At 48.1% G+C, this 17,579-nt stretch overlaps 1 protein-coding gene across 3 annotated transcripts in view; it reads left to right on the top strand.

The window, feature by feature from the left end:
* IARS2 (isoleucyl-tRNA synthetase 2, mitochondrial) overlaps positions 1-14,551 on the top strand; it is a 75,475-nt gene extending 60,924 nt beyond the window's left edge. For all 3 annotated transcript variants that reach the window (XM_073556796.1, XM_073556797.1, XM_073556798.1), the window contains exons 20-23: positions 10,291-10,436; positions 12,347-12,537; positions 13,236-13,380; positions 13,453-14,551. In XM_073556796.1, the coding sequence (XP_073412897.1) occupies positions 10,291-10,436; positions 12,347-12,537; positions 13,236-13,380; positions 13,453-13,604 (634 nt within the window). In that variant the 3' untranslated portion in view covers positions 13,605-14,551. The remainder of the gene's footprint in view (positions 1-10,290; positions 10,437-12,346; positions 12,538-13,235; positions 13,381-13,452) is intronic.
* Positions 14,552-17,579: the final 3,028 nt, after the last annotated feature.

Genomic DNA, 17,579 nt, shown 5'->3' with positions numbered 1-17,579 from the left:
GCGGTCCAGATAGCAGTGGTAGTAGACTACATGCTTCACGCAGCCCTAGACTCAGCAAGAGGTCTGGCGGGGATAGTGGCAAATGCCATTACAATTCGGCGTATCCTCTGGCTGCGAGAATGGAAAGCGGATGCGGCCTCAAAGAAGTCCCTCACGCATCTTCCGGTGTTATGAATGAGTCACCGTAGAAGGCAAAAACAGAACTACTAGCTAAGTCCAGAAAACCAGAGAATTTGGCAGCTATCGGATTGCAGACCCTTGAACCTATCAACAACAACTAGCAGTAGCCGTGGGGGGTTCCTACGGTGCCCTAGACCCCTCGATCACAGCCGGAGAACTAAATAGCCTAAAGACAGAAAGGGAAATCTAAACTGCCCCAGAGCAGACCCCAAAGCAATAGGCAGCCCCCAACATATAATGACGGTGAAGCAAGATGAAAAAAAACACACACACAGATAGGCTGAGCAAATGATGGGGCCCAAGCTAACTAAATAGGACAGGATAGAAAAGCTGCTGTCTGCAATCCACCCAAAACCCTATCAAAACAAGAGCCAACAGACTGATAGGGAAAAAAGCCCTGAAGACGCTAGGCTTCAAAAAGACTATATCAGTACTCAGGTATTTTCTGAAGACAGAGCAAAAAGCAATTCAGCTCACCCCAGCAGGGAATGGCAGAAATCCAGAAAAACAAGGCAAAACAAAACCAAAACACAAATGCAAAAAGCAGAGCAGAAAACATAGCTTTTGAGGAGCAGGAATCAGACTGGTCTCCTAGAATCCCTCTGAGAAATCACCAGCAAGGCAGAAGGGCGTCAGCTGCCTTATATCCAGTCAGCAATTCCAGTCACCCAGTCATCATCATCCTGCTCAGGTGCTTGGTAATCAGCCTCACTACCTTCCTTCACCAGAAGAGGGAGTTCATCAGACCTCAACGGTGAAGGGGAAAATGAACTCACAACAGTACCTCCCCCTTGAGGAGGGGTCACCGAACACTCATCCACGCCACCAGGGCGATCAGGGTGAGCCCGATGAAAGGCACGCACCAATCTTTTGGCATGAATATCAGAGGCAGAGACCCAGGAATTATCCTCCTGACCATAACCCTTCCACTTAACCAAATACTAGAGTCTCCGTCTAGCCAGACGGGAATCCAGTATCTTCTCTACCTCATATTCCATGTTACCTTCAACCAATACAGGGTCCGGAGGTGCCACCCCAGGAACAACTGGTTCAACAAACCTCTTCAACAAGGACTTATGAAACACATTATGGATTTTAAATGTGACAGGAAGAGCCAAACGAAAAGAGACCGGATTAATAATCTCCAAAATCTTGTAAGGTCCAATAAATCTAGGCTTAAGCTTAGGAGAAGCCACCTTCATAGCGATATTTTTTGATGATAACCAAACCATATCACCAACCTTAAACTGGGGACCAATGGTCCTATGTCGGTTGGAAAACCGCTGGGCCTTTTCCTGGGAGAGAGAGAACTTATCCACCACTTGGTCCCAGATCTGGTGCATTCTCTTCACCAGTGTCAACACCTCGGCAGGCCGAAGGCTCCACCTTCCCTGAAGAAAATCGAGGATGAAACCCAAAGTTACAAAAAAAGTGACATCAAAGTGGCAGAACTAGCTCTATTATTTAAAGCAAATTCGGCCAAGGGCAAAAATGAAACCCAATCATCCTGATCAGCGGAAATAAAACCTCTCAAATACGACTCCAAGGTCTGGTTTGTTCTCTCCGTCTGCCCATTGGTCTGAGGGTGAAACGCAGAGGAGAAGGACAACTGAATTCCCAGCTTGGAACAGAAAGTCCTCCAAAATCTAGACACAAACTGAACTCCTCTGTCAGATACAATGTTCTCAGGAATCCCGTGCAAGCGAGCCACCTGTTGCAAAAACAGGGGCACCAACTCAGAGGAAGATGGCAACTTAGGGAGTGGTACAAGATGAACCATCTTAGAGAACCTATCACAAATCACCCAAATAACAGTCATTCTCTGAGAGACAGGCATATCAGAGATGAAATCCATTGAAATATGGGTCCATGGCCTCCTGGGGACCGGCAAAGGCATCAACAACCCACTAGAGCGAGAACAAGGTTTAGACCGGGAGCAAGTCCCACAGGACTGCACAAAATTCCTGACATCACGAGACAAGGCGGGCCACCAAAAAGACCGACTCAGCAGATCTCTAGTACCAAAAATACCTGGATGACCAGCCAATGCAGAGCAATGAACTTCAGACATCACTCTCTTCTTCCACTGGTCAGGAACATACAACTTTTCACTGGGACAACGCTCAGGTTTGTCCTCCTGGAACTCTTCCAGAGCACGTCTCAAATTGGGCGAGATGGCAGAAAGAACTACCCCTTCACCTAAGATGGTAGCAGGCTTGGTCACCACAGGAGAATCAGCAAAGAAGCTCCTAGAGAGAGCGTCAGCCTTGACATTCTTAGTGCCAGGAAGAAAAGAGACCACAAAATCAAAACGTGTAAAAAACAAGGCCCACCTAGCCTGTCTAGGGTTCAAGCGTTTGGCTGACTCCAGGTAAATCAAATTCTTGTGGTCAGTGAGGACCACGACGTGATGTTTAGCTCCCTGCAACCAATGTCTCCACTCCTCAAATGCCCATTTCATGGCTAACAGTTCCCGATTCCCCACATGGTAGTTACGTTCAGATGGAGAGAACTTTCGGGAAAAGAAAGCACAGGGATTCATTTTAGATGTTACAGGATCCTTTTGGGACAAAACAGCTCCTGCACCAATCTCAGAAGCGTCCACCTCTACCTGAAACGGGAGTGAGACATCAGGTTGCCGCAAAACCGGGGCAGAAGTGAATCTTCGCTTCAGCTCCTGAAAGGAAGAAACAGCCTCCGGAGACCAATTTAACACATCAGCACCCTTCTTAGTCAGATCAGTCAATGGCTTGGCAATACTAGAAAATTTTGCTATAAATTTCCAATAAAAATTAGCAAAACCCAAAAACTTCTGGAGGGCCTTCAAAGAAGTGGGCTGAACCCAATCATAAATGGCCTGTACCTTGGCCGGGTCCATTTCAATAGTTGACGGAGACAAAATAAATCCCCAAAAAAAATCCTCTGTACCCCAAAAAGGCTTTTCGATCCTTTGACATACAGGGAATTCTCCCTCAAGATCCGGAACACAGTCCGAACATGTTCCACATGAGAATCCCAATCCTTGGAGAAGATCAAAATATCATCCAGATAGATAATCAAAAATTTATCCACAAAGTCCCCGAAAATGTCGTTCATGAAGCACTGGAAGGCAGAAGGGGCATTAGTGAGCCCAAAAGACATCACCAGGTACTCAAAATGTCCCTCCGGAGTATTAAACGCCGTCTTCCATTCATCCCCATGCTTAATGCGGATAAGATTATACGCCCCCCTGAGGTCAAGCTTGGTAGACGAGCAAGCACCTTTAACTCTGGAGAATAGATCCGAAATCAGGGGTAACGGATACTGATATTTAATAGTAATTTTGTTGAGGGCATGATAATCAATACAAGGCCTTAATGAACCATCCTTTTTGGCCACGAAAAAAAACCCGGCACCTAAGGGTGAAGAGGATGGTCTAATATGACCCTTCTCCAACGCCTCCTTAATATAGGATCGCATAGCCTCGTGCTCGGATACAGATAAATTGAAGAGCCGACCCTTGGGAAATTTACACCCCGGGCTCAGTTCAATTGCACAGTCATAATTCCTATGAGGAGGCAAAGATGCAGACTCATTCTCACTAAATACATCATAAAAGCCCGCCAAATAGTCAGGAACATCATGCGACTGAGGAGAGGTGGAAAAAAACGGAGCCTCACTAAGGCTAGTTTCACACTAGCGTTTATGAGCGCAGCGACGGCCTGCGCACGGCCGCCGCTAAGCCCCGCCCCCTGCCGCGCCTCCGCCGGTAGCTCCGCCTACCGGCGCATGACGCTGCATGCGCCCTGCGTCCCCTATCTTTATCACTGGGGGCGCAGGCCGTGCGCAATATGCGTTTGGCGGCGCATGCGCCTTTTTGACGGTGCGCCGGCACAACCAAACTGCAGCAGGTTGCGTTTGGCGCAGGTCGGCGCACCGTCAAAAGGACGCATGCGCCGACCTGCGCCAAACGCAACCTGCTGCAGTTTGGTTGCGTCTGCGCACCGTCAAAAAGGCGTATGCGCCGCCAAACGCATATTGCGCACGGCCTGCGCCCCCAGTGATAAAGATAGGCGACGCAGGGCGCATGCAGCGTCATGCGCCGGTAGGCGGAGCTACCGGCAGAGGCGGGGCTTAGCGGCGGCCGTGCGCAGGCCGTCGCTGCGCTCATAAACGCTAGTGTGAAACTAGCCTTAGAGCACACCGACAACCCCAACTCGCCACAGACACAGATTTCCAATCCAAAACTGGATTATGAATTTGCAACCAGGGAAACCCCAGAACAATGGTATCATGCAAATTATGCAACACCAAAAATCTGCAATTTTCTTGATGGTCCGGGGCGACCGGCATTACCACCTGGGTCCAAAACTGAGGTTTATTTTTCGCCAAAGGAATAGCATCAATCCCCCTCAAAGGGATAGGCATCCGCAGAGGTGTCATCGGAAATCCACAACGTCTAGCAAAATCCAAGTCCATTAGGTTCAGGGCTGCTCCCGAATCCACAAAAGCCTTGGCGGAAAATGTGGAGAGGGAGCTGATCAGAGTAATTGCCAGAAGAAACTTAGGTTGAACACCACCCACAGAAACCGTGTGTGCAAAACGTTTCTCTCGTTTAGGGCAGACAGAAATAATATGCGAGGCATCTCCACAAAAAAACACAGCTTATTACGCCTTCTGAACTCCTGACGTTGCTCCTTGGACAAAACTCTATCACATTGCATAGGTTCAGACACTTGTTCAACAGGTGGCAACACCTCTCGTGCAGTCCTGCGTTCACGTAAACGCCGATCAACCTGAATGGCTAATGACATAGAATCGTCAAGACCAGAGGGAACAGGAAATCCCACCATAGTATCTTTTACGGCTTCTGATGAACCCTTCCGAAAGAGCTGCCAAGGCATTAACATTCCAGGTAGTAAGGACCTCCCACTTTCGGAATTTTTGACAGTACAATTCTGCAGAATCTCGACCCTGGCTCAATGCCAACAGGGTCTTTTCAGCCTGATCAATAGCATTAGGTTCGTCATACAACAACCCCAAGGCTTGAAAAAATGCGTTCACATTAGTCAGAATAGGATCATCTGGTTTCAAAGAAAACGCCCAATCCTGGGGATCGCCGCGCAGCAAAGAGATGACAATTTTAACCCGCTGCGCGGAGCTCCCTGAAGAGTTAGGCTTTAAGGCAAAAAATAATTTACAATTATTTTTGACATTCAAAAATTTAGACCGATCCCCAAAAAACACATCAGGAGTAGGGATCTTTGGTTGAGCAACATGTGAATGAGTAAGGTAGGCGATAATTACCCGCACTTCCGCAGCGAGCTGCTCCACACGATCAGAAAACATTGAGAGAAAAAAAAAATTCCCCCTACGGCCTCAGAGACATAGAGGAAAAAATATACACACTTTTTTTTTTTTTTTTTTCTTACAATTCTTTCCTGCTATTGAGTACCCTAGGATCTGCGGTATGGCTGTTGATTCTGTTATGAATGAGTCACCGTAGGAGGAAAAAACAAATACTAGCCAAGTCCAGAAAACCAGAGAAGTTGGCAGCTATCGGATTGCAGACCCCTGAACCTATCAACAACAACTAGCAGTAGCCGTGGGGGGTTCCTACGGTGCCCTAGACCCCTCGATCACAGCCGGAGAACTAAATAGCCTAAAGACAGAAAGGGAAATCTAAACTGCCCCAGAGCAGACCCCAAAGCAATAGGCAGCCCCCAACATATAATGACGGTGAAGCAAGATGAAAAAAACCACTCACACAGATAGAAAGATAGGCTGAGCAAATGATGGGGCCCAAGCTAACTAAATAGGACAGGATAGAAAAGCTGCTGTCTGCAATCCGCCCAAAACCCTATCAAAACAAGAGCCAACAGACTGATAGGGAAAAAAGCCCTGAAGACGCTAGGCTTCAAAAAGACTATATCAGTACTCAGGTATTTTCTGAAGACAAAGCAAAAAGGAATTCAGCTCACCCCAGCAGGGGATGGCAGAAATCCAGAAAAACAAGGCAAAACAAAACCAAAACACAAATGCAAAAAGCAGAGCAGAAAACATAGCTTTTGAGGAGCAGGAATCAGACTGGTCTCCTTGAATCCCTCAGAGAGATCACCAGCAAGGCAGAAGGGCGTCGGCTGCCTTATATCCAGTCAGCAATTCCAGTCACCCAGTCATCATCATCCTGCTCAGGTGCTTGGTAATCAGCCTCACTACCTTCCTTCACCAGAAGAGGGAGTTCATCTGACCTCAACGGTGAAGGGGAAAATGAACTCACAACATTCCGTACCTTACTGGATGGCTTTTCGGCGAAAAGTTGGACACAATGATAGCCAATGCCACTGGGGGTAAGATTACCTCTCTCCCTCAACTAAAACCGAAGCGCATGTTTAAACGAAGAAACCAGACACGATTTCGATCCTTTCGGAATTCCTCGGGCTGGTCCGTCTCGCGCCCAGCGCAAAACCGTAACCGCTCTCCACGCAGGGACAACCCACGGACGGCGCAGAGACCGGACAGGACTTGGCAGTCGAAAGCAGGCCAAGCGAAACCCAAGGGAGGAAAACCTCACAACTTCACTGCATCATGACTCACGGACTCCGGAAGACACCACACCAGTAGGCGGGCGACTTTTGCTCTTTCAGCAAGTGTGGCTGCCTATTACAGAAGACAGGTGGGTCAGGGAAATAGTGTCTTCCGGATACAAGATAGAGTTCACTTCCACTCCACCGAATCGGTTCTTCCTCTCTATCCCTCCAACACCATCAGACAAGGCTCGTGCCTTCCACCAAGCGGTCTCCTCCTTCAAGCAGGAGTCGTGGTGCCGGTTCCCGCGAACGAAAGATTCCGAGGGTTCTACTCCAATCTGTTCGTAGTTTCCAAGAAAGGAGGCAGCGTTCGGCCCATACTAGACCTAAAACAGCTCAACAAATATGTACGGGTCCGCTATTTCCGCATGGAGTCCCTCCGGTCCATCATTGCATCCATGGAGCAGGGAGAATACCTTGCTTCCATAGACATACAAGATGCATATCTGCACATACCAATTGCTCCCGCCCATCAAAGGTTTCTCAGGTTCGCGGTAAACCAAAACCACTACCAGTTTGTCGCCCTTCCGTTCGGACTCGCCACGGCTCCAAGAACGTTTACCAAAGTCATGGCAGCCACCATGGACGTTCTGCACTCAAGAGGCATTCTAGTCGTCCCGTACCTGAACGACCTCATCAAATCTTCCACCTTCAAGGACTGCGAGGTCAGTGTCTCAATCACAATGGACACAGTGAGTCGTCTGGGATGGTTAGTCAACCTACAAAAATCATCGACTACCCCGAGTCAGACTCTAACCTTCCTGGGAATGCTATTCGACACCTCCAGGGGCCTGGTGCTCCTTCCCAAGGACAAGACACTGGCCCTCCGTCTGGGAGTTCGTACACTCCTCCGCAGTCCTCCCCGATCTCTCCGGTTTGCCATGAGAGTCCTCGGCAGGATTGGAGCAGCAATAGAGGCAGTGCCATTTGCCCAGTTTCATCTCAGGCCTCTTCAACTAGCCATACTCAGATCTTGGGACAGGAATCCCTTCTCCCTCGACATGGACTTCCGGTTGACGTCGTCCACCAGGAGGTCCCTGCATTGGTGGCTCAAGCCAACCTCGCTTGCACGGGGAAAACTCTTTCTCTCAGGTCAATGGAAGATCCTGACTACAGATGCAAGCCTGACAGGCTGGGGGTGGTGCACCTACATCACAGGGCACAAGGCAAGTGGTCACCAAGGGAAGCAACCTTGCCCATCAATGTTCTGGAAATCCGGGCCATCTTCCTGGCACTGAGAGCCTTTCATCACCTGCTTGTAGCCTCGCACATACGGATACAGTCAGACAATGCCACGGCTGTGGCATATGTGAATCACCAAGGCGGGACCCGCAGCGCCCAGGCGATGAGAGAAGTGGCACATATCCTCCACTGGGCAGAAGACACGAGGTCGGTACTCTCTGCGGTCCACATTCCGGGTGTAGAAAACTGGGAAGCAGACTTCCTCAGCAGGCAAGGAATGGACTCGGGGGAGTGGTCTCTCCATTCTGAGATTTTTTACCAGATCTGTCAACGCTGGGGAACCCCGGATGTGGACCTAATGGCATCCCATCTCAATACCAAGGTCTCCAATTTCATGGCCAGGACACACGACCCGCGGTCGCTCGGAGCGGATGCCCTGGTCCAGGACTGGTCCCAGTTCCAACTCCTGTACATTTTTCCACCCCTCCCCCTGATCCCCAGGGTCGTGAGGAAGATCAAACAAGAGGGAGTTCCAACCATCCTCATCGCGCCAGATTGACCCAGGCATACATGGTACGCAGACATCGTTCAACTTACGGCAGACGCCCCCTGGCGTCTACCCGACCGTCACGACCTTCTGTCTCAAGGTCCGTTCTACCATCAGAATTCAGGGGCTCTCAGTTTGACGGCATGGCCCTTGGAATCTGGTTTCTTACCCAGGCAGGGTTTTCACCGGAAGTCATTGCGACCATGATCAGGGCCAGGAAGCCAGCCTCCGCCAAGATTTATTATCGTACCTGGAGAGCTTTCTTTTCCTGGTGCAAATCTCATGGACAAGTCCCACTCCCTTATTCTCTCCCGAAGGTCCTAGGTTTTCTTCAATCGGGCCTAGACGCCAAGCTATCCCTAGGCTCGCTTAAGAGTCAGGTGTCAGCGCTTTCAGTCCTTTTTCAAAGGCGCATTGCTACCAAACCGCAAGTAAGGACTTTCCTCCAGGGAGTTTCCCGATTGGTTCCTCCCTACAAGTGTCCGCTGGATACGTGGGACCTCAATCTAGTCCTGACAGCATTGCAGGCACCACCCTTCGAACCCATTAAAGAAGTTCCACTCTGCATTCTGTCACAGAAAGTGGTTTTTCTAGTGACAATCACCTCGTTACGCAGAGTGTCGGAATTGTCAGCACTTTCCTGCAGACGGCCTTTCCTAGCCTTTCACCAGGACAAGGTGGTTCTCCGTACAGTACCATCCTTCCTTCCGAAGTTTGTCTACAACTTCCACCTCAATGAGGAAATTTCACTGCCATCCCTTTGCCCGGTTCCGGTTCATAGAGTGGAGAAGGCTCTGCATACGCTTGACCTCCTCAGAGCATTGCGGGTTTAGGTGTCCAGAACTGCACCCTTCCGGAAGTCTGATTCCCTCTTCATTCTTCCGGAAGGCGGTCGCAAGGGACTGCCGGCTTCCAAGGCTACCCTTGCCAGGTGGATCAAGTCCACCATTCATGAGGCCTACCGACTTAACAGTTCCCCTCTTCCGGCTGGTATGACGGCACACTCTACACGGGCAGTAGGGGCCTCCTCGGCCATTCGGCACCAGGCTTCTGCACAAGTGTGTAAGGCAGCCACTTGGACAAGTCTGCACACGTTTACGAAACACTACAGTGTTCATACCCAGTCCTCAGCGGATGCGAGCCTGGGTAGACGGGTTTTGCAGGCGGCAGTGCCCCAAGTTTAGGGACCTGCTAGCACAATATTCGTCCATTGCTTCCCACCCAGGGACTGCTTTGGGACGTCCCATGGTTCTGTGTCTCCCAATGAGGCGACAGAGTAAAGGAGATTTTTGTGTACTCACCGTAAAATCTCTTTCTCTTAGCCGCTAATTGGGGGACACCGCTCCCACCCTGTTGCCCTTAGGGGCCATTGTTACGGTTAAGTTCTCATATTGTTCTTTGAGCTCGTACATAGTAGCCTTCTTACAGGCATGGTTATGTTGTTATTGTTCCGTTCCTCCTAATGCTTTTGCACAAAACTGGAGATGGCTGACGCCGTCCAGGGGTGTATACTGCAGAGGAGGAGCCATAGTTAATCTTTTTCAGATTATGCATAGTGTCGCCTCCTAGTGGACAGCAGCATAACACCCATGGTTCTGTGTCCCCCAATTAGAGGCTAAGAGAGAGATTTTACGGTGAGTACACAAAAATCTCCTTTTTTGTTTTATTTTTACACGGGGAACAAAGTATTTAAGAAGGGTTTGTGGACAAACCCTTCAGAGTCTGATAAGCACTAGATGGCGCGATTAATTCTCTATGTAAGTACACACCTAGTGTGTGTATATATATATATAAATATATACGTGTTTACAGGCTTTACTGTGAAGAAGAGAGAGATCCCAAGCGTCGCTCATGTCAGACGGTGCTGGCTGAGTCGTTGGACATCGTGGTTCGCTCATTCGCACCGATTCTTCCACACTTGGCAGAAGAAGTATTCCAGCATTTGCCGTATAGAAAAGGTATAATAAATGGAAATAGTTCTGAAAAAACAGCACAGCTTGCGTCTGATATTGCAGCTCAGATTTATAGACTTAAAAGGTGTCAAAGCTGCAGTAGTAAACACAACCTATGAGCAGAAGTGGTGCTGATTGATTTCTTAAGAAAGGCGGCCATTTTTGTATAATCTTGTACACCCACTGCTTTAATCGATGTGGTGAGGGTAGCCATACTGATGTACAGGAGACGTGTGCTCAGTTCTGGATCCTAAGAGGTGGAGGGGAGATCAGATACCGGTTGTGAGCGAAATAATATTATAGGTAGATGGTTGACCCAGCTTAGGGGAAGGAATTTTTTTCCCTATGGAGAAAATTGGCTTCTACTCTGTGGGTTTTTTGCCTTCCCCAGGATCAACAATGCAGAACAGCTGCACTAAAAATAGGCTGAACTAGATGGACATAAGGTCTTCCTTCGGCCTTCAAAACTATGTAACTATGATATAGTCCATATGATGAAGAACATTCAGGGCCTGACCCCTAATGCAAAATCAGGACCCCCTCCCTCCATGTGTAATTTATAAAACTGGTGTCTGGAGACAGGCGTGGCACTGGTTTTGGGACATAGCCTCTGTGTTTTTCTGCAATCTCTTTTCTGTGCGCGTCCTCGCCTTGCCATTAAATGCCAACGTTTCTGCTAATTTAAATCTTTACTAATCTTTCTTAGCTCCAGTTCTCTGATACATAGCAGCTGTCACTAGAGGGAGCTCACTGCACACTTAGTTCTAGGCATAAATACCATGTTTCCCCGAAAATAAGACACCCTCTTATATTAACTTTTGCTCCGAAAGTTGCACCGTGCCTTATTTTGGGGGGGGGGGGGGGTGTCTTATTTTCATGAAAAACATTCCAGCGCGCTCTACCCTTACATAAGGAACGTTCTGTAGCGTAAAACCAGTAGTCAGACATATAGACCGTTCAGCAGAAAAGCAGACAACAAATCAAAGTAACACACTACGGTGCGGTACTGTAATTGCCTGACTCCCACACAGGGCCACAAAACATGAGGGCTCTAAAATGGCTCCCACACACTTTCTGGACACTGTACCGCTACCGTAACAATCACCCACGGCAGTTCCTTTACCGTAGCAGCCCTATCATCATTTTGCAGCCCCAAACATTCCCATCATCCAACTGCAGCCCCCATCATCCCTTTACAATCCCCAATACAGCACCCCCATCATTCTACAGTACAGTATTGCAGCCTCCCATCATCCCGGTATCCCACGGCAGCCTCCCATGTGTGTACCGTACACACACACAGACACACACACACACACTTTCACTTTCTTACTGGTTTCCTCCGCTGGGCGCGTTTCAGTGCTTTGGTGGTGCAGGAGCCCTGGGCCAATCAGAGAGCAGGAGCCCTGGGCCACTCACAGCCCAGGAACAATCAGAGGCTATGGATGACGTCAGCTGGCCCATGGTTCCTGCGCTGTGATTGGCGTAGGGCTCATGGGCGGAGATCGGCACACAGCTCCGAGGCTGTGATTAACTCCTAAGAACAGCGAGGCTGCAGTGGCGGACAGCGGGAGCGAGACACAACTGCATGCCCCATGCACAGAACAAGGTATGCCTTATTTTCGGGGGGGGGGGGGGGTGCCTTATATTAGCAGGCACAGTGCTCCCCCTAGCATGCCTTACTTTCCGGGGGGGCCCTATTTACGGGGAAACAGGGTAGCGTTCAGAAGGCTCCCCCTAGTGGCGGCTACAGGTAACCAGTATCATATACCTATTTACAATCTGTGTATTTAGTGCCGTCAGGAAACAGGAGCTGCTGATGGAAAGATTATAAAATTTACCTTTAAATTAAAAAATGGTCTTCATTATATGAGGTCCTAGTTGGATCATTGCATTGATTTTCTGCGCCTTCTTAGATGGTGACAGTGTTTTCCGTACGGGGTGGTTTGTGCCAAATTCGGTGTGGAAGAAGCCGGGATTGGTGGAAGCCGTGGAGGCCGCGTGTTCCATGAGGGATCTTTTTTTTGGGGCAATAGCCGGGAAGAACACAGCGGAGTATGAGCTGAGCATCGTCATCGAGCCCGGCCTGCTATTCGAGTTAATGGAGGTGAGAGACGTCTACTGTGTGAAGGTCTCATCCAGGTGCACAGAAGAAAACGACAGTGACACTACAACTCCCAGCATACAGTCACGTCATACGCTATTTGGACATTTTGTCCTTATAGCGCTTGTTCGTCTACAGTTGGTCTATTTTACGAGATCCGCTATCAACCTGCCGTCTAATGCATCCTCTGACAACTGCCAGTAGGGAATTGGTGATTAAATTGTTTGCAATAGTACCTGTGTAGAGGTGTCTGGTTCCCACCGTACCACCATGAGCATTAAAGAAGTTGGCCATCTTCGGGGACAATTGTTTCCTACTCTATTGCATGTAATTGGGTGTCATTAAGAATTTTGCACCGTTTGCCTTCTCTGGTCTCTGTGTGTTGCACGGTCTATTGCTGGATGCAGAATGATTTAACGGAGATTCTGTCAGTGAGCTTCTGCTGACTGATGGGGAATCTGTAACTTTTTTCCTTTAATTTCCTGAGTTCCTCTCTGCTAATTTATGACCACAGACCAAATCAATATTGAATGTGCAGGGAAACAAAGAGCCTGTAATAGCGAAACTTTGTTAATTAAATCCAATTACAAAAATGAATTTTAGCCGAAAATACATGAATTTAAAAAGAAAAAAAAAAATTGGCAGCAAAAGTGGATAACCCAGAACTGTCCCATAATTGTCCTCTCACTTGTGTATTTCAGACGCTGCAGGTGGAGGAGACGTCTAGCACGTCACAGCTGAATGAATTACTGTTGGCGGCTCAGACCAGTCTGCTGACCGACGTGCCCGTGGACCTTCCAGCAGACGCCACAATCCTTAAAGGGTCCTTCCTCATCAACCTGGAAGGTAGGAACAGCCTCCCCCTGCATTCATCATTCTGGTGTAGTCAGATTATCAGTTTAACCTGTTATTTTACAGGTGGAGACATTTGTGAGGAGGAGACTTATAAAGTCATTATTCAACCAAGTACCAAAGAACGCTGCCCACGCTGCAGAAAGTACACCACCGTCTCTCCGCTCACACCATGTCCCCGCTGCCTGGACGCGATTGCTGGAAAATGGAGCCAGTAGTGTGAGTGCTGTCATGTAGCAGGTGCCTTGTGTCTCCTCTTGGGGATTTACAGATGCCATCATCGGCCAGGCAGAAGGAAAAAGCATATACTAAGTATGTGCTGATTATGTACCCGAGAATCTTCTTATGTCTGTACGGATGCCTGCAGCTCTGGACTGTTTTTTTTTCTTTTTGGGACTTTACCCATATTAACCATCGCTGCAATCTCCAGATTTATATATTTTAATAATGGAAAATGTGATGTTTCCACAGCGACCCACAAAATGTTGACTTGATACAAATAATGAGATTGTTCAAGAGTAACAAAACTTTATTTTAATAATACTCCAGCTTTGCTAAGTTACTTTTGCGTCTATGCTGCAGTGATGTTATAATGTCCACTTCTTGCTCCTTTCTAAGCTGCTTTGATCTGCTGCTCAGCCAGAGCTGTACTTCAGCCCCCTACACGGGGCAGGGGAGCAGAGAGGTTGCAGATAAGGAAAGTCCCGTTACAGACTCTTAGAAGGCTGTACGTGGATCTTGATGAGCAGCAGCTAAATGCAGCCTCTAAAGGAGCATTGAGCATTAGTTAAAACAGCTCTGCAACCTGAAGGAGGAGGCAAAATAAGGTAATGATGTAAATGACTAAAAGTCCTTACTCTGCAATGCCTGTAGGATAACAAAAAAATTATAAAAATTATCTTCTGTATGTTGCCTAAGATTTTCATCTATAGTGAGTAGCTATGGACAAGAACATGTGACATTCCATGAGTCCTTGGCCACTGACTGATCCTGTTTACCTAATCAGTAGATCTGAGAAGTATCGGGAAAGGGAATGTACTTTTCCAAAAGCTTTTCCTCTTTCTGGGATTGTTTACTGGATGCAATACTAGTATAACTCATAAAAGTTCACATAATCAGACTTTTTTTTTCTTTAGTGTCATCATAAAATGATCTATAATTTAAATCAGGTTTTTGTTATTTCTTGCAAAAAAAACAGGATTTTTGGTTACTCAACATAAAATCTGTTTCTCAGAGCCATCATTGTGGGACACAGAAAACCATGGGTGTATGGATGCTGACACTATGCACAAAAATTAGCTCCTCTCCAGCAGTGTATACCCCACACCAACTGGCTCTAGGTTAACCAGTTAGTGAGAAAGTAGTAAGAGAAGCAACATGTAAAAGAGAAACAAAATACACAAACTTTAACACAGTAACCAGAGCTGTTAAACTTGGGCAGGTGCTGTCCCCCCCCCCAATGAAGGCTCCGAGAAATAGCTTTTATGATGAGTAACCAAAAATCCTGTTTTTTCTATCGCCTCAAACTTCGGTCAGGTCGGAGAACTAACCACTACCACCTGCAAGATCCTTCTACCTAGGCTGGCGTCTGCCAAAGCGTAGGTATGGACCCTGTAAAATTTGGTGAACCTGTGGCTGGAGGACTAGGTTGTTGCTTTGCAGAGTTGTAGGGCAGATGCCCTATGGTGTACCGCCCAGGAGCTGCCTACAGCCTGGGAAGTATGTGCCTTAATTCTGGGGGAGGCGCTCTGTTCTTGATCCAGTATGCCTCCAAGATTGCTGTCCGGATCCAGAGCAATCGTAGCCTTGGAGGCCTCTTCGCACACCTCGAGGCATGAGAAAGAGAGTCCGTCTTTCAGAAGGGGGCTGTCCTAGCAAGAAAGACACGCATTGCCCTGACCAAGTCTAACCTATTAAGTGAACGCTCAAGAGGATGTCCGAGCCTGGCAAATATGAAGAGAGGACAATATCCTCATTTAGATGAAAGGCGGACACCACCTTAGGAAGTGAAGAAGGTATTCACCGCAAACCTCCTTGTCCTGGTGGAGAACCAGGAAAGTGGGGGGAGGCAACAGGAAAGAGTCCCCAGTTCCGAGACGTTTCTAATGGAAGCGAGTGCCACAAGAAACACTACTTTCCAAGACAGAACAGACAGAGAGACTTCTCAAAGCGGTTCAAAGGGAGAACTCCTGAGGGCCTCCAAGACTAAATTGAGGTCCCAAGGATCCAACAGGTGTCCGGTATGGGGGTGCTGCGTGGTCTGGAGAAAAGTTCTGACCTGAGAACGGGAGGATAAGTTCTTCTGGAAAAGAATGGAAAGCGCTGACACCTGGTCCTTTAGCAAACTGAGAGCAAGGCCTGCATCAAGGCCCACCTGAAGAAAAGCCAGCCGAAATAGGTTTTCCATGTCTGATAATAAACCCAAGACGACACCTGCTTCCTAGCCCGGATCATGGTCTGAATCACCAGACCTGAGAACCCGGACGCTCTTAGAACCGTGGTTTCAACAGCCACGCCGTTAAATCGAGTGACCAAGAATTCTGGTGGAAGATCGGCCCCTGGGAAAGAAGATCCAGTCTGGGAGCCTCCAGGCGATTTCTGTGAAAAGTTTGATGACCTCTGCGAACCAAGACCTCCTAGGCCAATCTGGTGCAATTAGGATGACCGGCACCCCTTCCGCCTTAATCTTTTTCAACAGCCTGGGAAGGAGGGGGAGAGGAGGGAACAGATAGGGGAGGGCAAACTGTGACCAGGGTATCGCTAGAGCGTCTGTGCCCACCGCGAAAGGATTGCATGTTGGTAGGCGTAGCCGGTGAGTCCTGCGATCCGCTGGTAACAGTGGAGGGAGAAACAGGCAATCTGCCAAGAACGGACACCAAGGTCTGTGACACCTTGGTGAGAGCCACAACAGTGTGACAGAGAGGTAACCCACACTGGAATAGGAGAACCACTCTCTGCGGGTGCAGTAGGGGACTCCTGGGTAGCAGGCACGCGTGGTTTCTGCAGTCCTGACAGAGGGAAGACTGACCTGAAGGGTCAGGGGTTGCATCTATAAGAGGTGCAAACAAAGTGTTTGACAAGAGTAGAAGAAGCAGGAGGGTGAAAGCGTTCTCCTATTGGATTAGGCATGATAGAAGGAAGACCCACTAGCTAATACCAAAAGGTTAGGGAACAGAAAAATTTTTTACTGAGGAGAGTGTCAGTCTACAGAGCAGAGCTAACTCACAGGAAAAGATGCAGGTCCTGAAGCCTGCTGCCAGGCTATAGCAGAGCTGTAGGATGTTCCCCCAAGAGAAATGCCACCATCCAGGTCCAGATGTCGGCAAATGGTGACTACAGGGAGGAAAAAGAGGGCCCACAGAGAAAAAGGTGTGCAGCTTCCCTACCACTGAGAGGAGGGTCAATGTCAGCGACGGGTGGGTGAAAACCAGGAGGAGGTGGAGCTAACCGCCGGGACTAGGCTGTGCTGAAGCCATGGCCTAAATTAGAAAATGCCAACGAGACAGGGGAGGGCGGTGCGGAAGCCCCAAAGTTACCGGTATAGTAACCCTACACCACCAATCCTGCTGAAATTAAAGGGGACAAGCCATGTATAGACCAAAAAGATGTAATTTTTATTTTTTAATAAAATTGTGATTTGGGGGGAAAAAAACATATGGCAATTTATTTAACATACGTTTAATACAAAAACCTCATCCGGAAGCAGATTTAGAAGTTAACCCATTGTATTCAATACAAACGTCGCCTCAGTATTTGTAAGCCAAATTCAGGAGTGGAACAATCAGAGGAAAAGTATAATAAACATGTCACCACTTCTGTATTTATCACCCACTCCTGGTTTTGACTACAAATACTGACGTAAAATACTGAACAAATACTGAACGTGTGACCGCGGCCTTAATCCGGATCAGGGATGTGGTTGATATGATGGTAGAATCAGAGGCTTCCAGTAGATGTACAGATGATAAAGCACTTCCAGATCTTGCACACACTGTATATATTGTAAGCCAGAATTGTGTGGGGGCAGCTTACCATATGAGCTAAATAAAGTTGTTTTTTAATGTCTGTGTGATATTTTGTATATTTTTCTTGTGCACTTACATCCAGGATCAGTCATTTAAAGGGAACCGGTCACTTGTTTAGGCCACTATGAGATGCGGCGCTGCCTTTCAGGGCTTATCGCCAACATTCTA

Source organism: Dendrobates tinctorius, unplaced genomic scaffold, assembly GCF_039654945.1.
Source record: "Dendrobates tinctorius isolate UK_male_01 unplaced genomic scaffold, ASM3965494v1 ptg000239l, whole genome shotgun sequence".
Taxonomy (NCBI): domain Eukaryota; kingdom Metazoa; phylum Chordata; class Amphibia; order Anura; family Dendrobatidae; genus Dendrobates; species Dendrobates tinctorius.
Note: the sequence above shows the minus strand (reverse complement) of the source record. Positions and strands in the feature narration are given on the sequence as shown.